Source organism: Etheostoma spectabile, chromosome 7 (assembly GCF_008692095.1).
Source record: "Etheostoma spectabile isolate EspeVRDwgs_2016 chromosome 7, UIUC_Espe_1.0, whole genome shotgun sequence".
Classification (NCBI taxonomy): domain Eukaryota; kingdom Metazoa; phylum Chordata; class Actinopteri; order Perciformes; family Percidae; genus Etheostoma; species Etheostoma spectabile.
In genome coordinates, this window is record NC_045739.1 from 8,147,243 (window position 1) to 8,170,076 (window position 22,834).

A 22,834-nucleotide genomic window follows, 5' to 3' on the forward strand; every position below is an offset into this window, starting at 1 on the left:
TGTTTGTGTGTTTGTGTGTGTGTGTGTGTTTTTCTGGGTATGCACATGTTCATATGGCAGTTGCTCACATGCTACTTGTCTGTGTGTTGTGCATAACATTTTACATTTATTCTGTGGAATGCAGTAATCTTGTTTTATATTAAATAGGGTGTGACATTTATTGAAGCTCATCAAAAATTCTCAGTTTAAATACAAAATTGTATTTGTTAATGGTATGCTCAATTCTCACTCTTTCCTGTTTTTTCTGACTTCCTCAGAGACTCAATTTTATTTTCTATTTGATTGATAGTTTAGAAGTACGAGCCTTCCATTTAGCGGTGGTTTAACACAGGTGCGTCTGTATCCTCTGCCAGTATGGCTCGCAGTAGGCTGCTCTGTGCTCCTCACTCCTGCATTGTTTATTTTTAACTCCTAAATCTTCTTAGCCTTTAATTTATCTACCTCTTTGTCAGTGTGTGTGTGTTTGTGTGAATGTGTGTGTTGTGATGTCTGTGCATGCCTCTGATATTGTTAGTGTCATGATGTTCTTGTTTTTCTGTCTATGTTGTTTGTCTGCCTCTCTGTTGTGCCCAGTCAGAAGGATTGCGTTTGTATGGGTGTATGTGAGCATGCGTGCACATCTGGGGCCTGTCGGCTTAGAGTTTCTAGCGAGGACACTCCCTCGACGGGCTGCTGGTGGCTGATGGGATTTCCACCCGTGCCGGGTGTTTGGTCACTGTGATGATTTTGTCAGAGGAGAGCATGGTTGTTTCAGCCCATGCTAATGCGACCACTGCTCTGAATGTGTGTTCTTGTGTGTGTGGTGTGTCTGTGCGTAAGGGAACTAACCATGCTGTGTGTGTTTAAGAGGTGAGTACCTGTTCACACACACTCTGTGTGCTGTGCTATTTTTAGCTGCTTGACAGCTTAACATACTGTGGGTGCAATGGAGGAGGAGGAGGAGGAGGGGGTGAGTGGGTCTAAGAGGTGAGAGGGAGAGATGGGAGAAAGGAGTGTTTTTCTAAGGTAGAAAAACAGACTGTGTTTGTCTGAATATTAATGTATGATTAATGAGGGAAAACACACTGACCGCCCTGATTGAAAAGAGAGGTGATTGTTGTTCTTTCACTTTTTCCCTCGTCTCCTTCTGGCCTTCTCCTCTCCTCTGAGGTTGAGATGGGGTGATGGAGGCTGTGTGTGTGTGTGTGTGTGTGTGTGTGTGTGTGTGTGTGTGTGTGTGTGTGTGTGTGTGTGTGTGTGTGTGTGTGTGTGTGTGTGTGTGTGTGTGTGTGTGTGTGTGTGTGTGTGTGTGTGTGTGTGTGTGTGTGTGTGTGTGTGTGTGTGTGTGTGTGTGTGTGTGTGTGTGTGTGTGTGTATAAGAGTGAGAGAGGGAGGGAGAGAGAGTTTAACTGATTGCAGCTTAAGTATAGCATTTGATTTTTTAGTTTTTAAGCCAATCTAAAAGCCTGGCTTAGAGTGAATTAAACTGATTTGTAGATAGTACTACAGTCAATGTTCATATGCTGTAGAGCTCTTTGAATTGCTAGTTTAAGTTATATTTTTATTGCGTTGGTTGTATCTACATCAAAATGAAGACAGGGTTTAACACTGTACATGGTCCATTACATTAGTAAAATAAAATATTGTAAATGTCATTTTTAACAGTTATATAGTTATAATAATATTAGGCTAGTCCTAAAATTATCGTATTGTAAGAAGGACTTGAGAAACATATTCAAAATAATAAAGAAATGTAGTGTTGATGTATAAAAATGCATTGTCCTGCTTAACTGACAAAGTTGTTTTATCTGCAAAAACTAAATAATTTCTCAAAATAATTCCTGGTCACTGAGCTACTATTACACATTTAATTATAGTGACCAGACACTGTCAGACAAAACTTTCAAATTTGGGGGATTTCAAAATGTAGTTGATAACATTGAAAACAAAAGTTGTCTGACAGTTTGATGTGGTTAGTGTGGAATTTGTGTGGATTTATACAGACTCATTTAACTGTAAGAAGCAGCTCACTTCCTGTAGAGGCCTATTTCCTTTGTTTAAGAGTCGGAGGACCACTCTGTACACATAAACATCATTTAGCCTTACACTTGCACTTGTCATGGTCAGTGAAGGCAAGCTAGTGATGGTAGTGCAGCTATTGCCTCTAATAGGGGCACTACTCTTAGCTCTTTTGATTAGCTCCAAAGGAAACCAGCCCAACTGCCTTTCATTACCGCGCCCATTACTCTCCTTTAAATGACCCAGCTTGTTTAGCTTGAGCTGGGATAATAACTGCCTCCATTTTTAGTTCACCTCTGTTTTTATTTATTCTTCAGACATGGTTTAGGGTTGACATGGGGCTTTCTTGGTATTCTTTGCTGGTTTGAAGAGAAATGATCCCGTTACATTTGTGTTAGTTTCTTAGTTTTTTATGCAAGGACGGTTTAGGAGATGGGTGTGAATATGTGCCAGTCTATGTAGGGTTGTATGATGCAACTCTTAGGAATCGAGTAAGGGTTAACAGAAAATTGATATGTCTTTTTGTCTTTTCTCCTTTCTCTCTTTGTTGTACCTTTCTGGACGTACAGACCATGTCCAGATGGGAAGTTACTTTAACCACCTGTCTGTATTTCTGTGTGTATGGTACATGGTGGTATGCAGTATGTATGAATATATATGTATCACTCTATCATTGCTTCACCTGCTGATTTGTGTTGTCGGTGTGTGTAGTGGTGCTCTCTCGCTTGTGTTTCCTGTTCTTAGTCAGCTGTCAGACTGTCTTAGCTGCACAGACTTTCCATAGAGACACTGGCACATCTCTGTCAGCCTTTTCACTTGGTTCTTGAGATGATTACGCTGCTCAGCATCGCCATCATTTGTTAGAACAATGTGAAAGTCATATATGGTTGAGTTCTCTATAATATTTACTGATACATTTTTTCATTACTAGCCATGTCCACAAAGTGGCAGTGTTCTATTAGAATTTAACTAGTGTGTCAGTAACATGCACTGTGAGCCTAAGTTATGTGTGATGTTACACACATACACACACACACACACACACACACATACACACACACACACACACACACACACACACACATACACATGCTGAGAGGCATAAATCTGGGCCTAATCGCCTCTCCCCAGATGCCAGGTCCCTGTAGACCCAATAATAACAGCCGCACCACTGGACTGTTCCTGCCAAGGTCTGTCCTACTGCCATCCGCATGCACACACACATGCACACTCTCACTGTGAGAGTTTTGCTTAGAGATGGGATATCTACTTCAATACCTATCGTACTGCAAATTTCATATGGTCCTTAGGGCCTCTGGATGGAGTTAGGCCGGCTATACACTGGATGCCTCATGCGAGCGTGTCAGCTGCGTGGCATTTCTGTTTTTATTTCGGCTCCCATGTTAACAGGTTAGAGCTTACACACCGCCTGCGTGAGACTCATGTCTCACGTGCGGCTCGAGACGCGCCGCACTTCATGTATATGAAGACATCTCACTATTGAATCGCTATGACTGAGTGCTGTATGTAGGATTCGTCTAGTCTAAAAAATGTAAGGGCAAAGCACTTATGGCTACCCTGTTTTTTTGTTAGTATGACTGGCTTTAGAAGTTCTGCTGCTGTTTTTGGCAGGCCCTCTCTGTCTGCCCATGCATCCTCTCTCAAACATTAATGAAACTTCAGAAATGTAGCTTTTTAAAACTTTCTAGTTCCACTTTCTTGAGGAGAAGTGGAAGTTTACGTCAGTAAATCCGTCTTTTTTGTAATCTCTTAATCCTGCTTTTTCCTTATGCTCACTTTCTCATGCCACCAGCCTATCAGCTCTCTTTTTACTTATCTGCCTTTCAGCCTGAGTGTAAATGTCTGTCCATCAACATTTCCCAACTCTCTCTTTCTTACTCCTCGGGCTGATATGCTATCTGTTGTGGTTTGGTTAATCGGTGAAAAGCCCATCCAGGGTGGGGCTTTTTAGGGCTCCATTTTTGATTGGCTACTTTTAGCTTCCGCTAAAGAAGCCCCTCTCAACTAACATAAGAAGATCACTATACCTTCAGCAAACACTCACAAACACACACACCAGTGCTCCCTGCTCCCCACCACACCCCAGGCACCACATATTCGCCACGCTCTATTGATCTCCCAGAATGTTTGAGCGGAAAAGTTTATCGGGACAAAATTACACCCCTCAAACCTTCTCCTTACCCCCGCTCTATTTCTCAGTAAGGCTTTCTCTCTGATTTTCCATTTGTCTTTTAAACCTGCTCTTTCAAGCCATTGAGCTGATAGGCGCACACATTTTTACATTCGTGGCAAGCAAATGTTTTTTTCGTTTTTCTCTCACTGATGGAGAAGGGATGTGAATGTGATTGATGAATGTGTGTTTGAGTATGTCTGTATGTGTGGGTGTCAATGTAAAATCAGTGCATGTTCTAGTCTGTGCATGGCATACATGACACCATTGCCTTTAGGCAAGAATTGAACCTTTTGACCGTATCCTTCCATTCAGGATGCCGGCACTTATTGCTATAGTGTTACGTTTGATCCTATTCATTCCATATGTTTGGTCCTCTGACACATGTGGACCAGAGAAGACAGTCTTTGATGACATGCTCTCTTGCATGACTTAAATTACCCCATTGTACTCTAACTGTTGTTAATAAGAAGTTAATACACACTCTCTCTCCACGGGACAGATAAATAAACACATTTACTATGACACATTAATCATATGGGCAGTAGGAGATTAGGATTGCGGTGTATCAGTGGGCACACAAGTCTGTGGGAAGCGTGCTCTGACAGCAGTAATCCCTCCTTATCCACAATTGACATCGACAAGAGGCTAAGGCCCTTGTCTTCTCCGAGAGAGGGAATGACATGCAGGTCGGAGTTGTACCCGGGCCTGCTGCGTTGAGTAAACCTCTATATATGGGCACCCGGTCTACCAAAAGAGCTATCCAGGAGCCCGCCATGTTATTGTTGCCCCAGTGTGGTTTCTGTGTGATTTGGTGGCTTTTCTTTCCCCACTGACTGTCTGTTATTTTTCTAATTTTGACTTTGATATTGTAGTTTCTCTGTCTTTTAATCTATCTGTAACTTTGGTTTGTGTATCTGTCACCCTGTTGAGAGAGGCAGTGTCCCTCATTTTTCAGTGTAATTCAAACCTTTTCATTTTCCTTAGAGGTGCACATTATAGTATGCATTAGTCAGTGTGTGGCTGTGTGATGTGTGTTTTGTAATCCTATGCAGTCCAACTGGTATTCCATGTGCTCATGTTGCCCCTTTCAAGCAGTTCTGTTATGTTATCCACCCAATATACCTACATGTACATGAGCAGGGGCAGACATACAAATTAGCAAAATAGCATAACAACCATGAGATGGTCAATCATTTGAAATACTTTCCATTCATTTCAGGGTAGCTGAAACTCGTTGTTCTCTTTCCCCGAATAGATTTATACTAATATGACAAATACTCAACAAGTACGTTTAACTTGCTCTGTGTGTGTGTGTGCTCTTGTGTGTGGGCATAGTTGTAGGTCAGATCTACCATTAATTATTGATAGAAGTGTAGCGCATGTGCTGGTAGAAAGTGTTGCTTAGCAAGAGCTTTAGCCTACCAGAGACAGTTGCGATAGAGACAGAGAAAAGAAGTGAGAGATCAGAAATAGAACGATAGAGACAGAAAGAGTGATAGTGACAGATTCACATCCACCTATAGCGGAGTATATATTTTTCCCATTGACAAACCGAGACAAGAAGAGGCTAAAAGAGAAAACAGAGAACAAGCCAGCATCTGGGAGATACAAAGAAGTCCTCGGGAGATCTTCAAACAGGGATCCTCATAGGAAAAGATCATATTCCTATGTTTTTTTTTATTTTTGCAAAAAAAACATTTTTTAAGGATGTACAGTAATAGATAATGGCATTTTTAAAAAGAAAGATAGAGACCGGAACTGTTCAGATCCGTGTATCTTTTTAAGTGGCTCTGAAGCAGTGGGTGTTAGAAAGTGCTAAATATGATGAGCCGCCAGGCTTATTTTTACCGAGTCCCTCCACAGGAGCTCCATCGCCGGAACCAGCTCCAGGCCGATCCGGCCAAGACCAGGGCTCTGCAGACTGTGATTGATATGAAGGTACGACTTACAGCAGATCTGGAATCAACAGAGCAGGCAACGTTTTAAGTAATGTGCTATATGGGGAGTTAGTTTGCCATCAGTGAGATTAAACTGCTGTAGGTGATCTTGTTTGAGAAGTGTTTGCTTTTTAGTTGCAGCATGTTGTCTGGTTCAGTCTGATATATCAGGTTCATACCAACAAAGCTTTAATTATTGATATGGACGACTGTAATGTGAGCAAAAGTAGAGGATCTTGTTACGGTTGTAGGGAATTGAGGACCCAAATACAGAGACAATGGCAGGCAGGCAGGAGAAGTTTGTAGGATTTAATAACAAAAAAACAGGGTACATGCCACAAGGAAAAAATGTAAAAAAACAAAGGCCAAAATCCCAGAAAAGTCCACAGAGAAAATGATATCCAAAACAGGAACAAAGAAGCCACAGGGAAGATGCAACGCTGAACAGGAGCACACAAACAAATCGATCTGACAAAGAACAAGGGGAACACAAAGACTGAATACACTGGGTAATGAGACAACAAGAGGCAGGGGACACAAGGGCTGGGGAACAGGTGGAAGACATCAGGTAATCACAAGAGTGGGAAGACACCGGAAGTAAAACTAAAGGCAAGACAGCAAAGAAAACCAGACTATCAAAATAAAACAGGAAACAGAACATACAGATACCCACAAGAGACTACAACAAGAGAGCGACCAAGGACTAAAACAGGAAACAAAACACGAACAGGATGAAACAGAACATATACAAAACAAGACCAAAAATAACACAATCACAAGACAAGACAGAAAACCAGACTAATAAATTAAGACAGGAAAACAGACTACCACAATAAGACAATAAGACAAAACACCCAAACCATAACAGATCTTGCTTGCCTTGGGAATGCAGACACAAAATGACATGCACAAACAATCTGTCTTGCCGTTGCCTCGTGTCGGTATGGCACCCAATGCCTATGTAAAGGCCATTATTGGCCAATGCAGAGTGGAGCACTTATTCAATTTGTTTCAAATGTCACATATGGAAGCTTTCACTCTCATCTCAGCCCTTTGAAGTCGTGAGAGCTGTGAAAAATGCAGTTGACTCCACATGTGTCTGCATGCACACCCCCACACACACATTGAGTGTTCGTTCAGGAAACGCTTGTTCTAACAGTGATTCCTTTACAGCAAAACCACAGTTATTTTTTACACATACTTTGGGATTTGTCTGCCTATTAAAAGACTGCACATGTGCTAGGATGCCCAAACTGTTGTAAATGCATGAGAGGCCCAATTAAATCTGACTGCATTAATTAGAAAGGCAGAAGAAACATTGCCAGAAGGATTAGAAATATGAATGGGGGAGAGAGAGAGTAAGATGTTGATAATGAGGAGGAGATATCTTCCTTCATTGTGGCATTTTGTAACTGCCCTCAGTTTAAGTTGAATTGAGTATTTTTGGACAAATTCTGTATGTTCATCATCCCGTACGTGTATGTTTTTTTCAGTTTCTGTGTTGTCTGTGTTGTTTCTTTTTCTAAGTGGTGTATGCTTCCGTTTTGTGATTACAGAACACCAACGCCCCTTTCTGTTTTGATCCTGACGTTATCTGGCAGGTACAGTAATGAGTGCTCACCTCTAAATCCTTCTGTCAACTCACCATGGGCTACCCATTTGTTTGTGTTGGGCTCTATCATTATCATAAATTCTCCTTGGGTTAGAAGGCACCACCATTATGTACACAGCACCATCATGTTTTGAGCCCCAGTTTTTTCTTTTTATAACGTTTGTTCATTGGTGTTTTAGAGAGCAAACAAACAGTACAGACAAAAATGGTTTTACAAAACTATTTATAGTATATACACAGACATGAAAACAATAGGTCCTATATGATAAACAATTAAGATAATAATCAAAGTACAAAGCTGCTGTACATACTTATTGACATCACACCTCAGATATCTTAGCCAAGAGTTAAGGTAAGAGCCAAGGGGGTATTTATTGCCTAGGTTCCACAATATCAATGAAAGGTTGCCAAGTCTTACCAAATGTGTCAATGGTTACACGTAATGTAAATCTAAGATTTTCCAGTTTTAGGTGCTGCATAAAGTCTATGATCAACATAGCGAAAGTGGGAGGTTGTGCGAGGCCTGACTTTTTTCACGTGCATTACTATTTTACTGAATGTTATTTTTTTATATTAACCTCTGTATTTTCGTTGGCCTTGCCTTGTTTCTCTTCCTCTTGTTGAGGTTGTTTCTATTTTTTTCTCTGGAGGCAGAAACAGATAACAATCAGAATGCAAAGATATAGCATGGCTTATGATACAGCAATCACCATGAAGTAATGGAAAAGATTGAATAGCATAGTATGTGTGTGGGCATTTGTAAATTTTGTAGAGGGATTCCTCAAGTGTGTGTGTGTGTGTGTGTGTGTGTGTGTGTGTGTGTGTGAGAGTGTGTTTACCTTTTTGCATTCCTGTTTGCCTGACCCACATGTGATTGTGTGTTTGGGATGGTACATGCAGCAGGGCTGATGTCAGAGGATGTATTAAAGGTCAAATACTTACATGTTGCCTGTGGTTTGTGCTGATGGCATCATGCAATCTGCTTCCATTTATTCAATTACCTTTCTCTTCTCTTCCAAGGTTTAGCATTTAACGTATGTCTGAACCCATGCATCTATAAACCTCAGGACCTGTCCATGACAGACCCTTCCATTCCCTCATAGATACTGCGGAAAAGGAAAACATCTTGGCTCTACTCAACTGCTTGCTATTTCTTTCTTTTTCCTATTTCTTTTCTTTCCTTGTTTTACCAGACATACTAGTCAGAAAAAGGGGTACACATTAAAAGGTTATAATCTAGATACATAGTACGCTAGGAGCTCTTCTGTAAATATGCTGAATATTTGTTGCCGCTGTTTTAGCCAAATCAACAATCTGACCTCATACTGTGATTGACCAGCTGTGCAGAGGTGTTTTAATGACACCTTCGAGGGATAAATTGATAGATAAATCAATGACATATGAGACAAGTAAGCCCTTATTAAATCCAGAGCCTAATATCCTAAGTCAGATATTTGCTGATTCTTTGCCTGCCTACTGTTGCTGGTGCAGGACACAAAGATCTCCTCCCTGGAGAGGAACATCAGAGACTTAGAGGATGAGGTCCAGATGTTAAAGACCAGCGGCCTGCTGCACCCCGACGAAAGGCACAATGAGCCCAAACATGTGGAAGTCTACAAGAGCCATTCTAAATTCATGAAGACTAAGGTAGAATGTCTCTGCACGCTATCTGAGACGATACTGCATGGCCTGACTGATGCATGTTTGCCTTAAAGATTCAATTAAGACTGTGTGAAAACCTGTTATGTGCCATTGCATGCTCATGGAGGAGCAATCATAATTGATAGGAAATCTTGATGCCAAATTGCATGCTACAGTGCGTTGTGTCCTTTTGGCACGCTTTAATGAGGCTTTTTTGTTGCATGGATACCAGGAACTCCTACGCTTAAAAATGGATCAGTTATTTCATATTTAAAGTGAGGTTTCTTTTCTTTTTTCCCTATGAAATGCTTGTGTGCCTTCTCTACCTTACCTGTGTGATGACCAAGCATTGAACTGTTCTCCTATCTGTGACTGCTGACTGTTCTGAGGGAGCAAACTCAGGTCCTATCAGCTAACAGTAAACCGTATCTGTTTACTGTCCTACCTTCAGCTGGCAGGAAGACCTTTAGAAAGGCCTGACTACAATTTCTCTCTTCCAGGCTGTATACTGGTTTATTCATTAGGACACAGTGTGCACAGGATACAGTGCCCCAACTGAAATGCACACATTTGAATAGATACATGTACAGGAGCCGTATTTAAACATGCAGTTTCAAGTTTCACAGTGTTTCTAGCTGAGTGTCCATGATGGCTGAGGCCCATGAGTAGTGCTCCATGTGAAAATGTTTCTCTTTTGTTCATTAATGGTGCTCTTTGTAGGGCCCATTTGTCATTGCATCGGGGAAGTTCCTGATGCAATCATAAAAGAGATGTTTTTATGAATGGGACCCTGACAGATGAATGCGAGCTTACAACGACGGAGGAAAGAGCTCTCTCTTCACTCTTACTGACCTGGGACGATATACATCATAGTGATGGCCCTGGCTCACTCTCCCATGTCTCATCTTTCTGCGTTACACAGAGAGACACCATACGCATGGATATGCACAGACACACAGATTCATTCTATATCCTTGAAGTGTTTAGGGTACTGGTCTTTCAGCAGTGGTGGCGACTGGTGTTGAGGTGAGACTGTGATAAGAGAAACCAGAGAGGACAGCATCCCTGTCCTCTAGTTTTCTCTGTGAGCTTTAATATACTCAAACACTAGAAAATTGCTTGTAAAAACATTTCTTCAAGAATGACACATGGATATTAGAGTATAGTTTAGTTATTAGTTATACCTAGATAATCGTTTCTGACTTCACCAAGTGTAACATTCTGAAGCTTCGGCGGTGTGGTTGAGGAGTGCAGAGTGTGGAGGAGTGTGGAGGAGCACGCAGCCAGCTGGGAAACCTAGACTGTTTTCCTGCTGGCTGTGTGCCATATTTTAGTGGCTTGCTGTCTTCTTGTTTTTGTGTCTCTGTAGGAGCAGGCCTTGTCACCATGTGTGTCTTCCATCAGAACAGCTCCCACCTTCTTCCTTCCCCCCCAACATCCCTGGATAACAGAACAAAAAGAAGTACCCCTCTCGTTAGCTTCTCTCATCTCTTTATTATTTCTCATTATTTTTTTCATTCAACGTAATATTCCTGCTCTTTATTAGAATTATAATGCTCTATCTCTTTATCATAATATTTTTAGTCCTCTCCCTACTATGTTCCCACTTCCTCTTCTCTCTGTCAGACTATTCTCTCACCATTTCACCTCATAGGGTCCCTTTTTGACTCCACCTCACCTTTTGGCTCCTGTCTCCTATTATTCAGTCTCCCTCGTCTCTCGGGCTCTTTATTTTTATGAGTGAGAGTTGATTGGCCAGTCAGTATTCCCCCATTATGAAGTGAACCCTGCTCACACAATTAGAGAAATCTCTCCTTGAATCAGCTATGTGTATTTTTGGCACCAGTAGAGAGATGACAATCATCTGAACATGGCTAGCCTCAGCACAGAAACCTTGCTCTGTAAATGCATTTGATTTCCTTTGTGGTTTTCTGTCGCACTCTGTATGGCCTTCCTTAAAGCAATCTGTACTTTGTCAGCTAAATATGGGAGTCTGCATGCAATTTCACTCTTTGGCTATTTGGCTTGGTGTGTCCATAGAGCAGACAGTAGGCCTGGGAATCTCCTGTGTGTGGACTGTTAATGTAGGATGGATGATAATTCAATACTGTATATCATCTCTCCTAATTCATCATAAAACAATTGAAATGCAGTATTTGGAATTTATAGTTTTTAATTTCATGGTTAAATGGATGATAAAAACTTTCAGGTTTATCAAAATGTGCCACAATTTGGTTAAGTAGAATGAAAAAGTTACAGTTTTCACCATTATTTTAAATGGCAAGATAGCTTTCCCCCTATCAATTTTGTCCATATCGCACACTCGAATGTTCAGCATTTAAGCCTCTTTCAAAACGTTCTGTTCATAGAGGACAATGTGTGGGGAAAATTGTCACATTCAGTAATACACAACACCAACACACACGTTGGTGTGTTTTTGCGTGATTATGCATATGTGGTTTGTAGATGTGCATGTGTGTTTGCTTAAAAAAAACATTTTTTCTCACTTTGAAAGTTGATGTTATCCGCAAGTATGTTTGTACTGTATATCAATTGACTCAATGGTGGCTTAAAGGTTTTCATAACAAATGTGTGCTTTTGTTTCTGTGATTGTCAGATAGAGCAGCTGAAGCAGGAGCTGAACAGGAAAGAGTCGGAGATGCAGGCCCTGCAGACCAAACTAGAAACTCTGACCAATCAGAATTCAGACTGCAAGCAGCACATCGAGGTGCTAAAGGAGTCACTGAGCGCCAAGGAGCAACGGGCCAATACACTGCAGACAGAGGTCAGTAAAACACTCCCTCACACAGACACAGACACACACACACACACACACACACACACACACACACACACACACACACACACACACACACACACACACACACACACACACACACACACACACACACACACACACACACACACACACACATTGTTTGGCCATCACTGGCACATTTACAGTGATCATGATGAATGTGAGCTGTTCCTGGAAAAACAACCTTTTATGACTAACTTGCATGCACAGATACTTATGAGATGACAGAGATCATCACAATCTTTGCAAGTGTACACAATTCTGTCTTTTTCTGCCTTGGATTCTTTCTCTTTCTGTTTCTCTAATAAACGTTGAGGTTGGTGGAAAAAATGTCTGTGTGTGGTTCCTTTAGACCACCAGTGGGCTGGTACGTGTGGGCGGGTCAGTCAGAAAGCTGGAGAAAGCTAACAGCTTTTTCTTCAGCATGTTTGAAGTTTCTTAATTCTTTGGCTCTAATGATTTTAGATTTTGCTGTTAGGAATGGAGGTGGGTTGTATGCAGAGATATGGAAGTGTGGGTGAGTGTTAGCATTTTCCTCCATCACTCTCTAGACTTGGAACTGATACTTTAGATCTCTTTGTGTTTGGCAGTTGAAAATGGCCTGCTAACTATGTCCACTCATCATTACAGGAAGCAATTTGGGCCAAAATTAGGCCTAATTGTCCATACATGTGCAAGGAATTTTGGCCCTCGCAGTAAGCAGAATACATCATACTTAAAGGAATTGGTTTTCAGTGGGTGGTTGTTGTTTGTGTGTCCTACTGAAATGGCATGTAAAGAAATCTTTGTGTGTGCACGTGTGCCCTCTTGCCATCGGTGAAACTTTATGGCGAGACCAGGAGACATGTCAACCCCCCCCCAACACACACACACACACACGCACACACGCGCACACACACACACATACACACACACACACTCACTGGGCACATCACTGTGCTCCATAACCTGTCTTCTTCTCACTTCTCATAGGCTACTGCAGTGGGCAGTGATCAGATCAGACAGTCTTGATCACTACAAAGACACAAACACACACACACACACACACACACACACACACACACAAAGACATACACACACACACACGCAAAGACATACACACAAAAACACGTACGCTGTCAGTGCTGATTGCTGGACTCTCATCTCCGGTCTTCAGTAGTTTTTCCCTGCTATTGAAGTGGCATTTCCCCCTCTTGGGAAAGGCTAGGGTTTCCTGGACTAAGTGGGCAAACCAGAGGATGAGTAAAAGATATTAAGTGTGCTTGAGGCCAGCCGTGGCCCTGCATTCTTCTACTGTCTGTCAGTCATTTGGCTAGAAAGCACAGCCATTCTCACAGGATCTCCCTTTCTCACCTCATTCCTTCCATTCAATCATATTATTACTTCATCTCCCTTCAGCAGTTTGTTTCAGCTTTCTGACATCTCATTAAAAATTCCTCAAGAGGCCCAGATTTTCTTTCTGCTTTGCCCATGACTACTAGGGGCATTATACCACTCCTCAAATGTGTGTGTGCGTGTGTTTGTGTGTGTACCAGTTGGGTCTCATCATGAATGACAGTGATTGGTACAGTAGTCCATTCCCCCAGAGACAGACTGGTGGCTACCAGACGTGAGGAGCAGCTTCATCTCACAGACACTTGTCTCTAAAAGCAATTCAGATCAGGATGGAAGTAAGAAGGGAGCAGTCAGGGAACAGTGCAGGCACTGTGAGCGAGGGAATGAGAAAATGGAAGTGCATTTATTTGTCAGTCAAAGTTAAGGACAGCTTCTAAATGGGCGTGATTAAATACGGCTCCAGGTAACTGGAAAATGTGGAAAATAATGAGTGTATGCTTGTATGTGAGAGCATTGTGAGTCTGCTGCCCACGTCTGTGGAAAATGAACCCATTAATACAGTATGCGTATGTGTCATTCCTGCCCCGATCATGACAATGCATGGGTGTAACTATACTCCAGCCGATCAGGTAACCTATCAGAGACCTTCTCTGAATATTTAACCAGCCAGCTACAAACGAACAGACTGCAATTTTATTGGTAAAAAGGGGCTTGCAGGTGCTTTAACTTCAAGAACATTATTTTGAATATAAACATTGGACTAAATGAGGCCAAATCAGACTGTTAGGACATGTGGGCCTGTTTATCTGATTCAGCTGTTCCCAGTCACACTTTGTCTCTGTGATACGTGCGTAGGTGAACCTCCAATTTGAATTATTCACTTGGAGTGTACTCTAATCTCATTCTAGAAAATACAATACAAAATACAATTTTTACTTTTCCAAGAGCCAGCGATAAGACAAACCACAGTTAAAACAGTATCTGCTTAGCCTGCAAAGTTCATGGTGATGCATATACTCCAGAGATATAAAAGTTAAGCAAATAGTTGTATAATACCTGACTGATTTTATTGACCTTACTGGGCCTCCTCCAGAAGCACTAAGTGGGTATCTCCCCAGCTCTGCATACTGCAAGGACAGTATACAAGTGCACGGTGTATATGGCCAGAGTTGTTCCCTGCATTGCAAAGCTTAGTTTCTAGATGTAGACAGTCACAGAGGACAGAGTAACGGGAGGAAAACTCAACAGATAGCAGTCGGTTATACGTCAGTCTCAAGGTTCTCCAGTTTACCAGTAAACGCAACATTTTGTCCCGTATGTGTCGTTTTTCAGATAACAGCAGTAACCAGTGCTAGTCGGTGCTAGTAGCGTCTGTTAGCTGTTAGCTCCTCTAGGACGCAACGGCGCTAATGTCCTCGCTTCCGCTGCAATGTTTATACGGATATGGTTTAATTTTGCGTTGCATAACCCATTTCTTCTGTAAAGCCGTGCCTGTGTTTGGATCTCTCCTCTACTCTCTCTCCTCTTACTCTCGGCGCAGCCCCGCAACACAGCGCCGGTCCACACTTCTGATATTTTTCTACAGTTTTAAATTTTTTATTAACACAGCTGTATATTGTTAAATATGAGGGGCAAACCTGTATTTGTACCAGTGTTTCCGCGGGTAACTGCTATTGCGGCCGCCACGTTGAAGAACACAGAAGAAGTTATTGAATGCAACTAACTTCAGTTTGTAGAGTAACAGCATGTGAGACGGAGGCTGCTGGAAAAGCAGTTATAAAAAGACTATGTGACAATAAAATTAGTTTTGGTTAAAATCAACAAATAATCATGAAAATAATCGTGATCACAATATCGATCAAAATAATTGTGATTATCATTTTGGCCATAATCGTGGTACTGGACGGGATGTTAACAACTGTGTCGGTCTTAAACTAGCAAAGACACTTGCATTGGGCTTTGCGCTGCGCCAGGTGCAAGGTAGGGCCCTGAGTGTCTGTTTGCCCATTATTTTATAACTCCTGTGTTGTCATCTATATTTGTCCCAATATTGCGGTTTCTGCTGTCCTCTTCAGTAATATAATAATGCCTTAAGAGTCACATAATCTGAGCTATTACCTTTAATTTTAGTGCAACCAAATCATGTTGTGTGTAATGTCTTTAATAGATATTAGTGAAGATTTTCATTTTGGGAAGGTTGATATGCATTGATTTAGATGATGTTCATCACTTGAAGCAAGCATTTTGCAGGTGGCCACTTACCCACACAGGGGAATTCCAGACCTGAAGTAGGTTCAAGGTTCTTTAGTCAAAGACACATAAATAACACCACAACATACCATTTGATATGTTCCTCTTCACAGAAAACCAATAGAAGTGTTAGCAGCAGCACGCCTTTAATGTATGTTTTTTTGCGATGTGGCAACATGTCTGTGTTTACAGAGGGCAGTGTGTGGTATTTTGGTTTAACTTTCTCAGATGTGACCTCAAATATTTTGGGTTCTCTTTCATCACCAGCATTTGCAGTGTCTGCCAGAAAACCTCCACTGAGTTATGATTGAGGTTGAGGTGTAATGACTTGAAGAAGCTATACATGACTCAAAAACGACTTGCTAACATCAGCCATAGCGACAGTGATAAATAGGGAAAAAAAGGAAAATTAAAAAAAACAAGAATCTGGAGAGGGAAAAAATCAAGGATAGATGGAGTGACAGGAGGAAGTGAGAAGTAAGAGAATAGAGTTGCTTGATGGATGTAGAAGGCTGTGGGCCTTTGTCAGTGAGTGATGCGATGGGATAGTGTGCCGTAGTCCCTGTTGGACCATTTTTGTTGATCTTTCCTTGTTCTCTTTGCTGATTAATGGTTTATATAGGTAGTGAAGCGGAGAAAAGATGTGGTCTCAACCTGGTTACACTCCACTCTACCCCCCCCTCCCCCCCTTGCTGTGTTCTCACTCTCTGTTCTTCTTTCTGCCTCATTCACTTTTGCTTCCTCATCCATATTTTCTCTTCCATCCATACAATCTTCCTCAATCTGTTTTCTCTCCCCCCCCATTTTCTCGCCTACTACTTCTTCTCCTCTATCCGTTGTCATCCCTCTTCTGTTGGTACCACTGCAAGAAAGAGTGTATGTACAAATTAACTTGATGAACACACTGAAGACAAGCGTGAGGTGGTTGGCATAAACAAATGGAAAACAGTTCCTGTTAAAGGCTGACCACTAATTATCGACTTCACATTTAAAACCTGGGCCTCTCGTGATGAGTCCATTGCCGACCAGTTATAATATGACCTCATCTGAACTTGACTGACCACGGTCACAACTCTCAGACCCAACAGAATGCTCCTGGGTTTCTGGGTTGGTGCGGTTTGGGATGCAGTGTGAGTACCAAAGCGTCAGGCCCCCCAGAACAAACATGGCGCGGTCCAAAATAAAGCCCTCGCAAGTTCTTCAGAGGCCATGTGGAAAAGTCATAAAGTGGAGTTATTGGGGTCAGAATGGGGATGAGATATTTAATGGTTTACACAGGGAACGAGGTAAATATGTGCACAACCGAAGGAGCCGAAGGTGTGTGCACACATATGATTGTCGGCTCTTTTGGTCTTTGGGAAGTGCATGTGTGTGATCTCTTTACAGTTTTTTACGTTTTCTATTTGTGCACTTTTTGAAACTAAACAAAAACACACACAAACACAGAGAGTAATTAGGGCTTTGCTTGGTCTGCTGTCAGTCAGTGGCTGGTTAACCAGTAGGCACTGAGGTGCTGATAGAGACAGCCAGAGACAATACTCTCCTTTCTTTTTGTTCTGACCTCCTCGCTCCTCAGGGTCACCCTGCTTTGCTCTGACCACTTAACCTCTAATTTCACACACACACACACACACACACACACACACACACACACACACACACACACACACACACACACACACACAGTCCACTCCAATCCAGCACATTTTATTTGAAAGGAATCAACGAATATGTGATTAAAGTACTGCCTTTCAGCTTTAAGTGTGTTTGGCAGTGTTACCATCCATATGAACATACATGTTAACAGTTCTCTTTACCCTTGGGGGTGCATATTAGTATTCTCCTTTGTTTACCCCCTAACACTTCAGTCCAGGGGAACACAAATGAAATATGATACTTTACAATGTTGCTGGACCCGACAAGACGCGTGATTCGCTTGCATTTCTTTCCTAAAGTTTAAACCTGGAGATAAAAATGTGTCATATTTGAGAATAACAGTTCATATTAAGTAAGGCCTTTTAGTCAGTTTAAAAAACAGAATTACCAATTAATGCATGTAGTTAATAATTACATATTTACTTTTTCTGTCCAGCAAAATTAAATACGTATTTTAAATACATTTAATTGTAATACTGCTCATCTCTGCAAATTATGCTGGGGTCAAATATGTGAACAACTAGAATATTTATTCTATAATGATTATGTCAAATTCATTTCACAATGAAAAAGTGCAACAGGCCATGCCTTGTATTGTTTTTACTGTCATTCTGATCTATTGTTGCTCTGAGCAAATTGTTGTCTCTCTCTCTTTATTAACACAAAAAAGTGGAAACTAGTGAGCCACACAGGACAGATATTAATGACAAATAACTTTTGGGAAGAAATGTTTGGAATCATTTTTGATTGATACCATAGATGAAAAAATGATGGATGAATGTTTGCTTTTTGCTGCCTGAATGTAACCCCTGTCAATTACACAATGTATGTCATAGAAAAGGACTGAAGAAATATCAGCAGATGAGATTTTGCTCAGTCGTCATAGAGATGGTTCAACTTATGGATTTCAATTGTTTTTTCAAGTGACAACCCCAGTGTTTTCTCTACTATATGATCATGAGGGTGTGTTACACAGATCAGCAGAATGACAGACCTGAAACTGTTTTACTTAATCAAGCCCTACTGTGCGGTTGTTTGCCAGAGTGACCGCTCACTGTGGTTTGACAGGAAATGGATTCCCTGGAAACAGGATGTAGCAACTGGTGTGCAAGTGTGGAAATGATCAGGAAAAATAATCAAAGCAGGAGCAAGTGTTAATGGGGGGGTGGAACGCCTGCAGCGTCTCTTCCTTTATATGTGCATGTGTGTTTGTGTCCATCTTTGCTGGAGGAGGTAATGATGATGGATGGAGGGCAAAAGAGTGAATGAGGCAGATGTGTGCAGTGTGGGTTAGTGTGATGGTACTTGGGGTGAGTCTTCTACATTTTCTGTGCCATATCCATCCTCTGGTACGATACCAAAAGCATGACATGGTTGACTTTTGTGCTTTGGCAAAAAGCATTCATTCCATTATATTGACAAAGATCCTTTTGTTAGTGTTGTTAGTGGGAGTTCTGTGTCTGTGCGTGTCAGCGCCTGTCCTTTTTTTTTTTTTTTTTTTTTTTTACATCTGCACTTTCCCATGTTCCGTCTGTAGCCTGTGGTCAGACAGCTGTGTTGCCATTGTTTGATCCACAGATGTTAGAGTGTACAATGAGACTGTGCCCCAAACTCCACCCTGCAGCCCCTGCTGTGAGGCAGTTTACATCAGATTATTATCCCAAGCAGGCCCTGAGGTGATCCGCCTTTTATACGATTCCTGATCAAAGCTCTACTGTTGCCTTAACCCTGGCTTTGAGCAACACCTCAAATGACACCCAGCTTTAGACCCCGAACAGGGACGTCCCTTATTTCCGCACAGATCACCCCCGTTGTCGCATGTCTGGTGTGGCCAGCTCGGTGGAGAGAATCTTCTGCGTGTGCATGTCTTGCATAATATACTGTGTGTGTGTGTGTGTGTGTGTGTGTGTGTGTGTGTGTGTGTGTTGTGTGTGGGTGTGTGTGTGTGTGTGGTGTGTGTGTGTAAATTAAAACCCAGAATCAGTGCGGGGTCTTAGAGAAGCTCAGCCCTTTTCACAGTTGCCTGTGAAATGCCTCTTCTTCCGTTGACAGTGCACTTACCGCTGCACTCTGTGCACACACCACATGCATGCCAAAATGCTATTAGCTCTCATAGAAAAAAGCACTCTGTCTAACTTCACAACCTTCAACAGTGACTTCTTGACATCTATTGGAAGTTTATATTGCCTCATCTAGAAACTATGGATCTCCTAACGGTACTCCTCACATCTGTATGAGGTAAAAGACACTCACAGTCAGGTGCTTATACTGTATACCATCTGTTAGTTCTGCAAACATGTATTTCATAATCTGGATTGGCTTTTTTTTATAAACCTTTCACCAATCTTTGATATTGCAGACATTAATCAGAGTGACAGAAAAACTAACAGCAACTGGCCCAGCAGTCCACATCCATTTTCTTCCTTTCATCTTACGAGAATGTGTTGGTTTGTCTTTGAAACAATACACAGATATATTTAAATGATTATAGCTGATGTGAGAGACTTTCTAGTGGTCGAGCATCATCTTAAAATGAGATAGCATTCCTTCTATTAGTGATACAATCCAGATTTGGCCACATTAATTGCTGGACAAACATGAATTAGTTGAACATTATTTCATAAACTTAGATGATTAATTTCACAGCATGAGCCTTTAAATATACTCCCTGTTGTAGATTATACGTCCTGCAGGACGTCTTACAGCCAGAGAATGAATAACTCAGGCAGCTGTGTGTAGTGCCCGCAGCAGCCTGAGCAGACCTAATTTCAGATGTCCTATACACTTCACAGACCCACTCTTGGAGTTAACACCTTTCATGGTGGTGTTGTCCATTTGCGGTGTGTGTGTGTGTGTGTGTGTGGTTGTGTTGTGTTGGTGTGGGTGTGTGTGTGGTGGTGTGGGTGTGTGGTGGTGTGTGTGTGTGTGTGTTGTGGGGGTGTGTTTGTGGTGATGCATGATTTATTTTTTTTTTTTTTATTTGTTTTGGGGTTTCTTTCATGCTTATTCCCTTTTAATTCGAGATATTTTAACAGCTTAGAGTGAGATAGAGATAATATAGGTGTTTTTTCTTGGTCACCTTTTACTCTACTGCTCCAAAATGGGTGATTGAGAGAGCAACTGTCAGTGTGTAAGTATGCTAGTATTGGTGGATCCTAGGAATTTTGCTGCGGTCTCCCCATCGTCTCTGGTTCTGCCGTTTTGACTGTGGTCTTCTCATATAGTCCCTGTGTTGTTCATTGTGGCCCGGAGCCGACTCTGGGCCTGATACCTTTGCAGAATCTTCTGCCAGAATAACTTTTATGATGAAATGTGAGACAAGAAAAAGGGAGGTGAGGACAAACAGAGAAGCTATTTTCTTTAAGCCTCTGTTGTACTTTGCTAACTAGTGTCCAGAATCCACATTTGGCTGTCATTGCAAGTATGAGAGAGGATGTCAAGGAAAATGAGGATGTGTTTATTTATGTGTGTGCATGGTTGCATGTTTAATTGCAGATACATGCATGTGAATACTGTTGAATATATGCATGTGTGCACGGACTGCATGCATTCTTTAGCGGTTATTAGTGTGTGACTATTAGTCAAAATAAATTCGAACAGCAATTCCCTTATTGCAAAGAATTAATAGTTGTGCAACCACAGAATCTTGAAAATATATCCAAGTCATTTTTTAAAATGATATGGTGCTGAGTGAGGGGCTGGAAAGCATATGTGGGGCTTTTGGGGGTGGAATATGGGGTGATGTAGATGTGCTTGTATGTCATCTCTTCTAAGAAACGCCTCAATGGAATCCCAAATGTCCCTTTTGGATTTGAATTGCAGGCCAGACTGGACAGCAGTGTTCCCCTCTACGTCTTTCCCTCACCTTTTACTTTTGTCATTTTCAAATACACTAAACAAAAACAACAAAAAGCTGTGATAACAAAACAGAGTGTAGTCCCCTGTACCCAATTACATAAGTAGAATGAGTACCCCAGTTTTCCCGGAAAGCGTAAGAGTTCTGTTTTGCATGTTATCGCTCTCATTTGGAAACACACTGAAATGCACACACAGAAAAAGTCATAGCTGGAAAATGTGGGCCTGTCCCACAGACAGCCCGGATTGAGGACTTGAGGGATTTCTCACATCAACACAATTACTTTGTCTTGCCCCCGGACCCCCACCTTTATACGGCAATAGGAAAGCTCCTGGAGAGTTTGAAGCATGGCTAGAGAGATGGAGTGTTGAATGAGAGGTAGTAGTGTCGGGTTGAAAGAGAGAGGTGTTTTTGGAAGACCAGGAAAATCAGAGAGGAAATTGCAGGAGAAGCAGAAGGTTAATAATCTTGACTTGTTAGCTGTCTATCATCTCAGCATGTGTGCCAGCTGATAAAGCCATACACTATTTCCTGTAACAGATATACTGATGGAGTTGTAGTTTGAGCAAGTGGCGGACCATCATGTCAGTGGTGTTAATGTGCTCTTAAGGATTCCTGTCATCTTGCTCCAGCTTTTTTCGCTCTTTCATTTATATCTCCCTTTACTTTCACCCTAACTCCTCTCCATCCTTTCATCCCTCCCTCCTCATCGGTCCATCTCTCCCTCCTTTTTTCGTGTACTGTGCCTGGCAGCGGTGAGTGCTTTAAGAGGGTATTAGCAGGGCGTCTGTACAGTACTATCACAGTTAGTGGGCCAGTGCAGGTGAGACAGCAGGGATTTCCTGTTAGGCCTCTCTGCTACATTCTTGCTAAATTGCTCCTTGCCAGGTGGTATTGGAGGGGAGGAGGGGTCTCTCTTTCTCTCTTATTCTGTCTCAGACACAGTGGAAAAGACATACGCACACACACACTCATGTGGCAGCACATGGGCGCAGCATAGGATGATGTGCGTGTGCTGACAAAGGATTAGTAGTACCACTAGTGTGTGTGCGTGTGCATGCAAGCATGTGTATGTGCATGTGCGCCCGTGTGTGTGCCAGTGTGGAGTGGGGAGGACAGAGCAGGGCTCAGTATTAGACTCTGGTTGTCTGCCAGAGGAGCAATATGAGATAAATACTTCACCATCTTACACCTGGGGGTCTTGGCCTGCTTCTAATACTGCTGCTTGAGAGGAACCCTCTGTGTTTCTGTGGCCTGCATGTTGCTTTCTTATTTTACACAAGAATATACAAACCTACGGGCAGGTAGGAACTATTTGTGGCCCAACACAGCTGTATCTCTCAATTGTGTTCTCAGAATGTTTTTTTTTATTTTGTTAGTTAGAGTTATTAGTGCCACATTATTGTTATTTTCTACTGTGGCTTGTTACTCGTTAGTTTTTTCTCTTTAGTTCTGTTTGTTGTGATACACTAAGTATGTATGTACACACTTAGGGTATCACATTTAACAGAATGTTAAATCGAAAAACCTAATGAAT

At 41.8% G+C, this 22,834-nt stretch overlaps 1 protein-coding gene across 7 annotated transcripts in view; it reads left to right on the forward strand.

The window, feature by feature from the left end:
• The window catches only part of LOC116692245 (ELKS/RAB6-interacting/CAST family member 2), a 147,488-nt gene that overhangs the window by 9,710 nt on the left and 114,944 nt on the right, over positions 1-22,834 (forward strand). For 3 of the 7 annotated variants that reach the window (XM_032520362.1, XM_032520364.1, XM_032520361.1), the window contains exons 5-9: positions 6,056-6,130; positions 7,686-7,730; positions 9,233-9,388; positions 10,752-10,844; positions 12,000-12,167. In XM_032520362.1, the coding sequence (XP_032376253.1) occupies positions 6,056-6,130; positions 7,686-7,730; positions 9,233-9,388; positions 10,752-10,844; positions 12,000-12,167 (537 nt within the window). The remainder of the gene's footprint in view (positions 1-6,055; positions 6,131-7,685; positions 7,731-9,232; positions 9,389-10,751; positions 10,845-11,999; positions 12,168-22,834) is intronic. The other 4 variants (XM_032520366.1, XM_032520363.1, XM_032520365.1 and 1 more) reach the window with 4 other exon arrangements.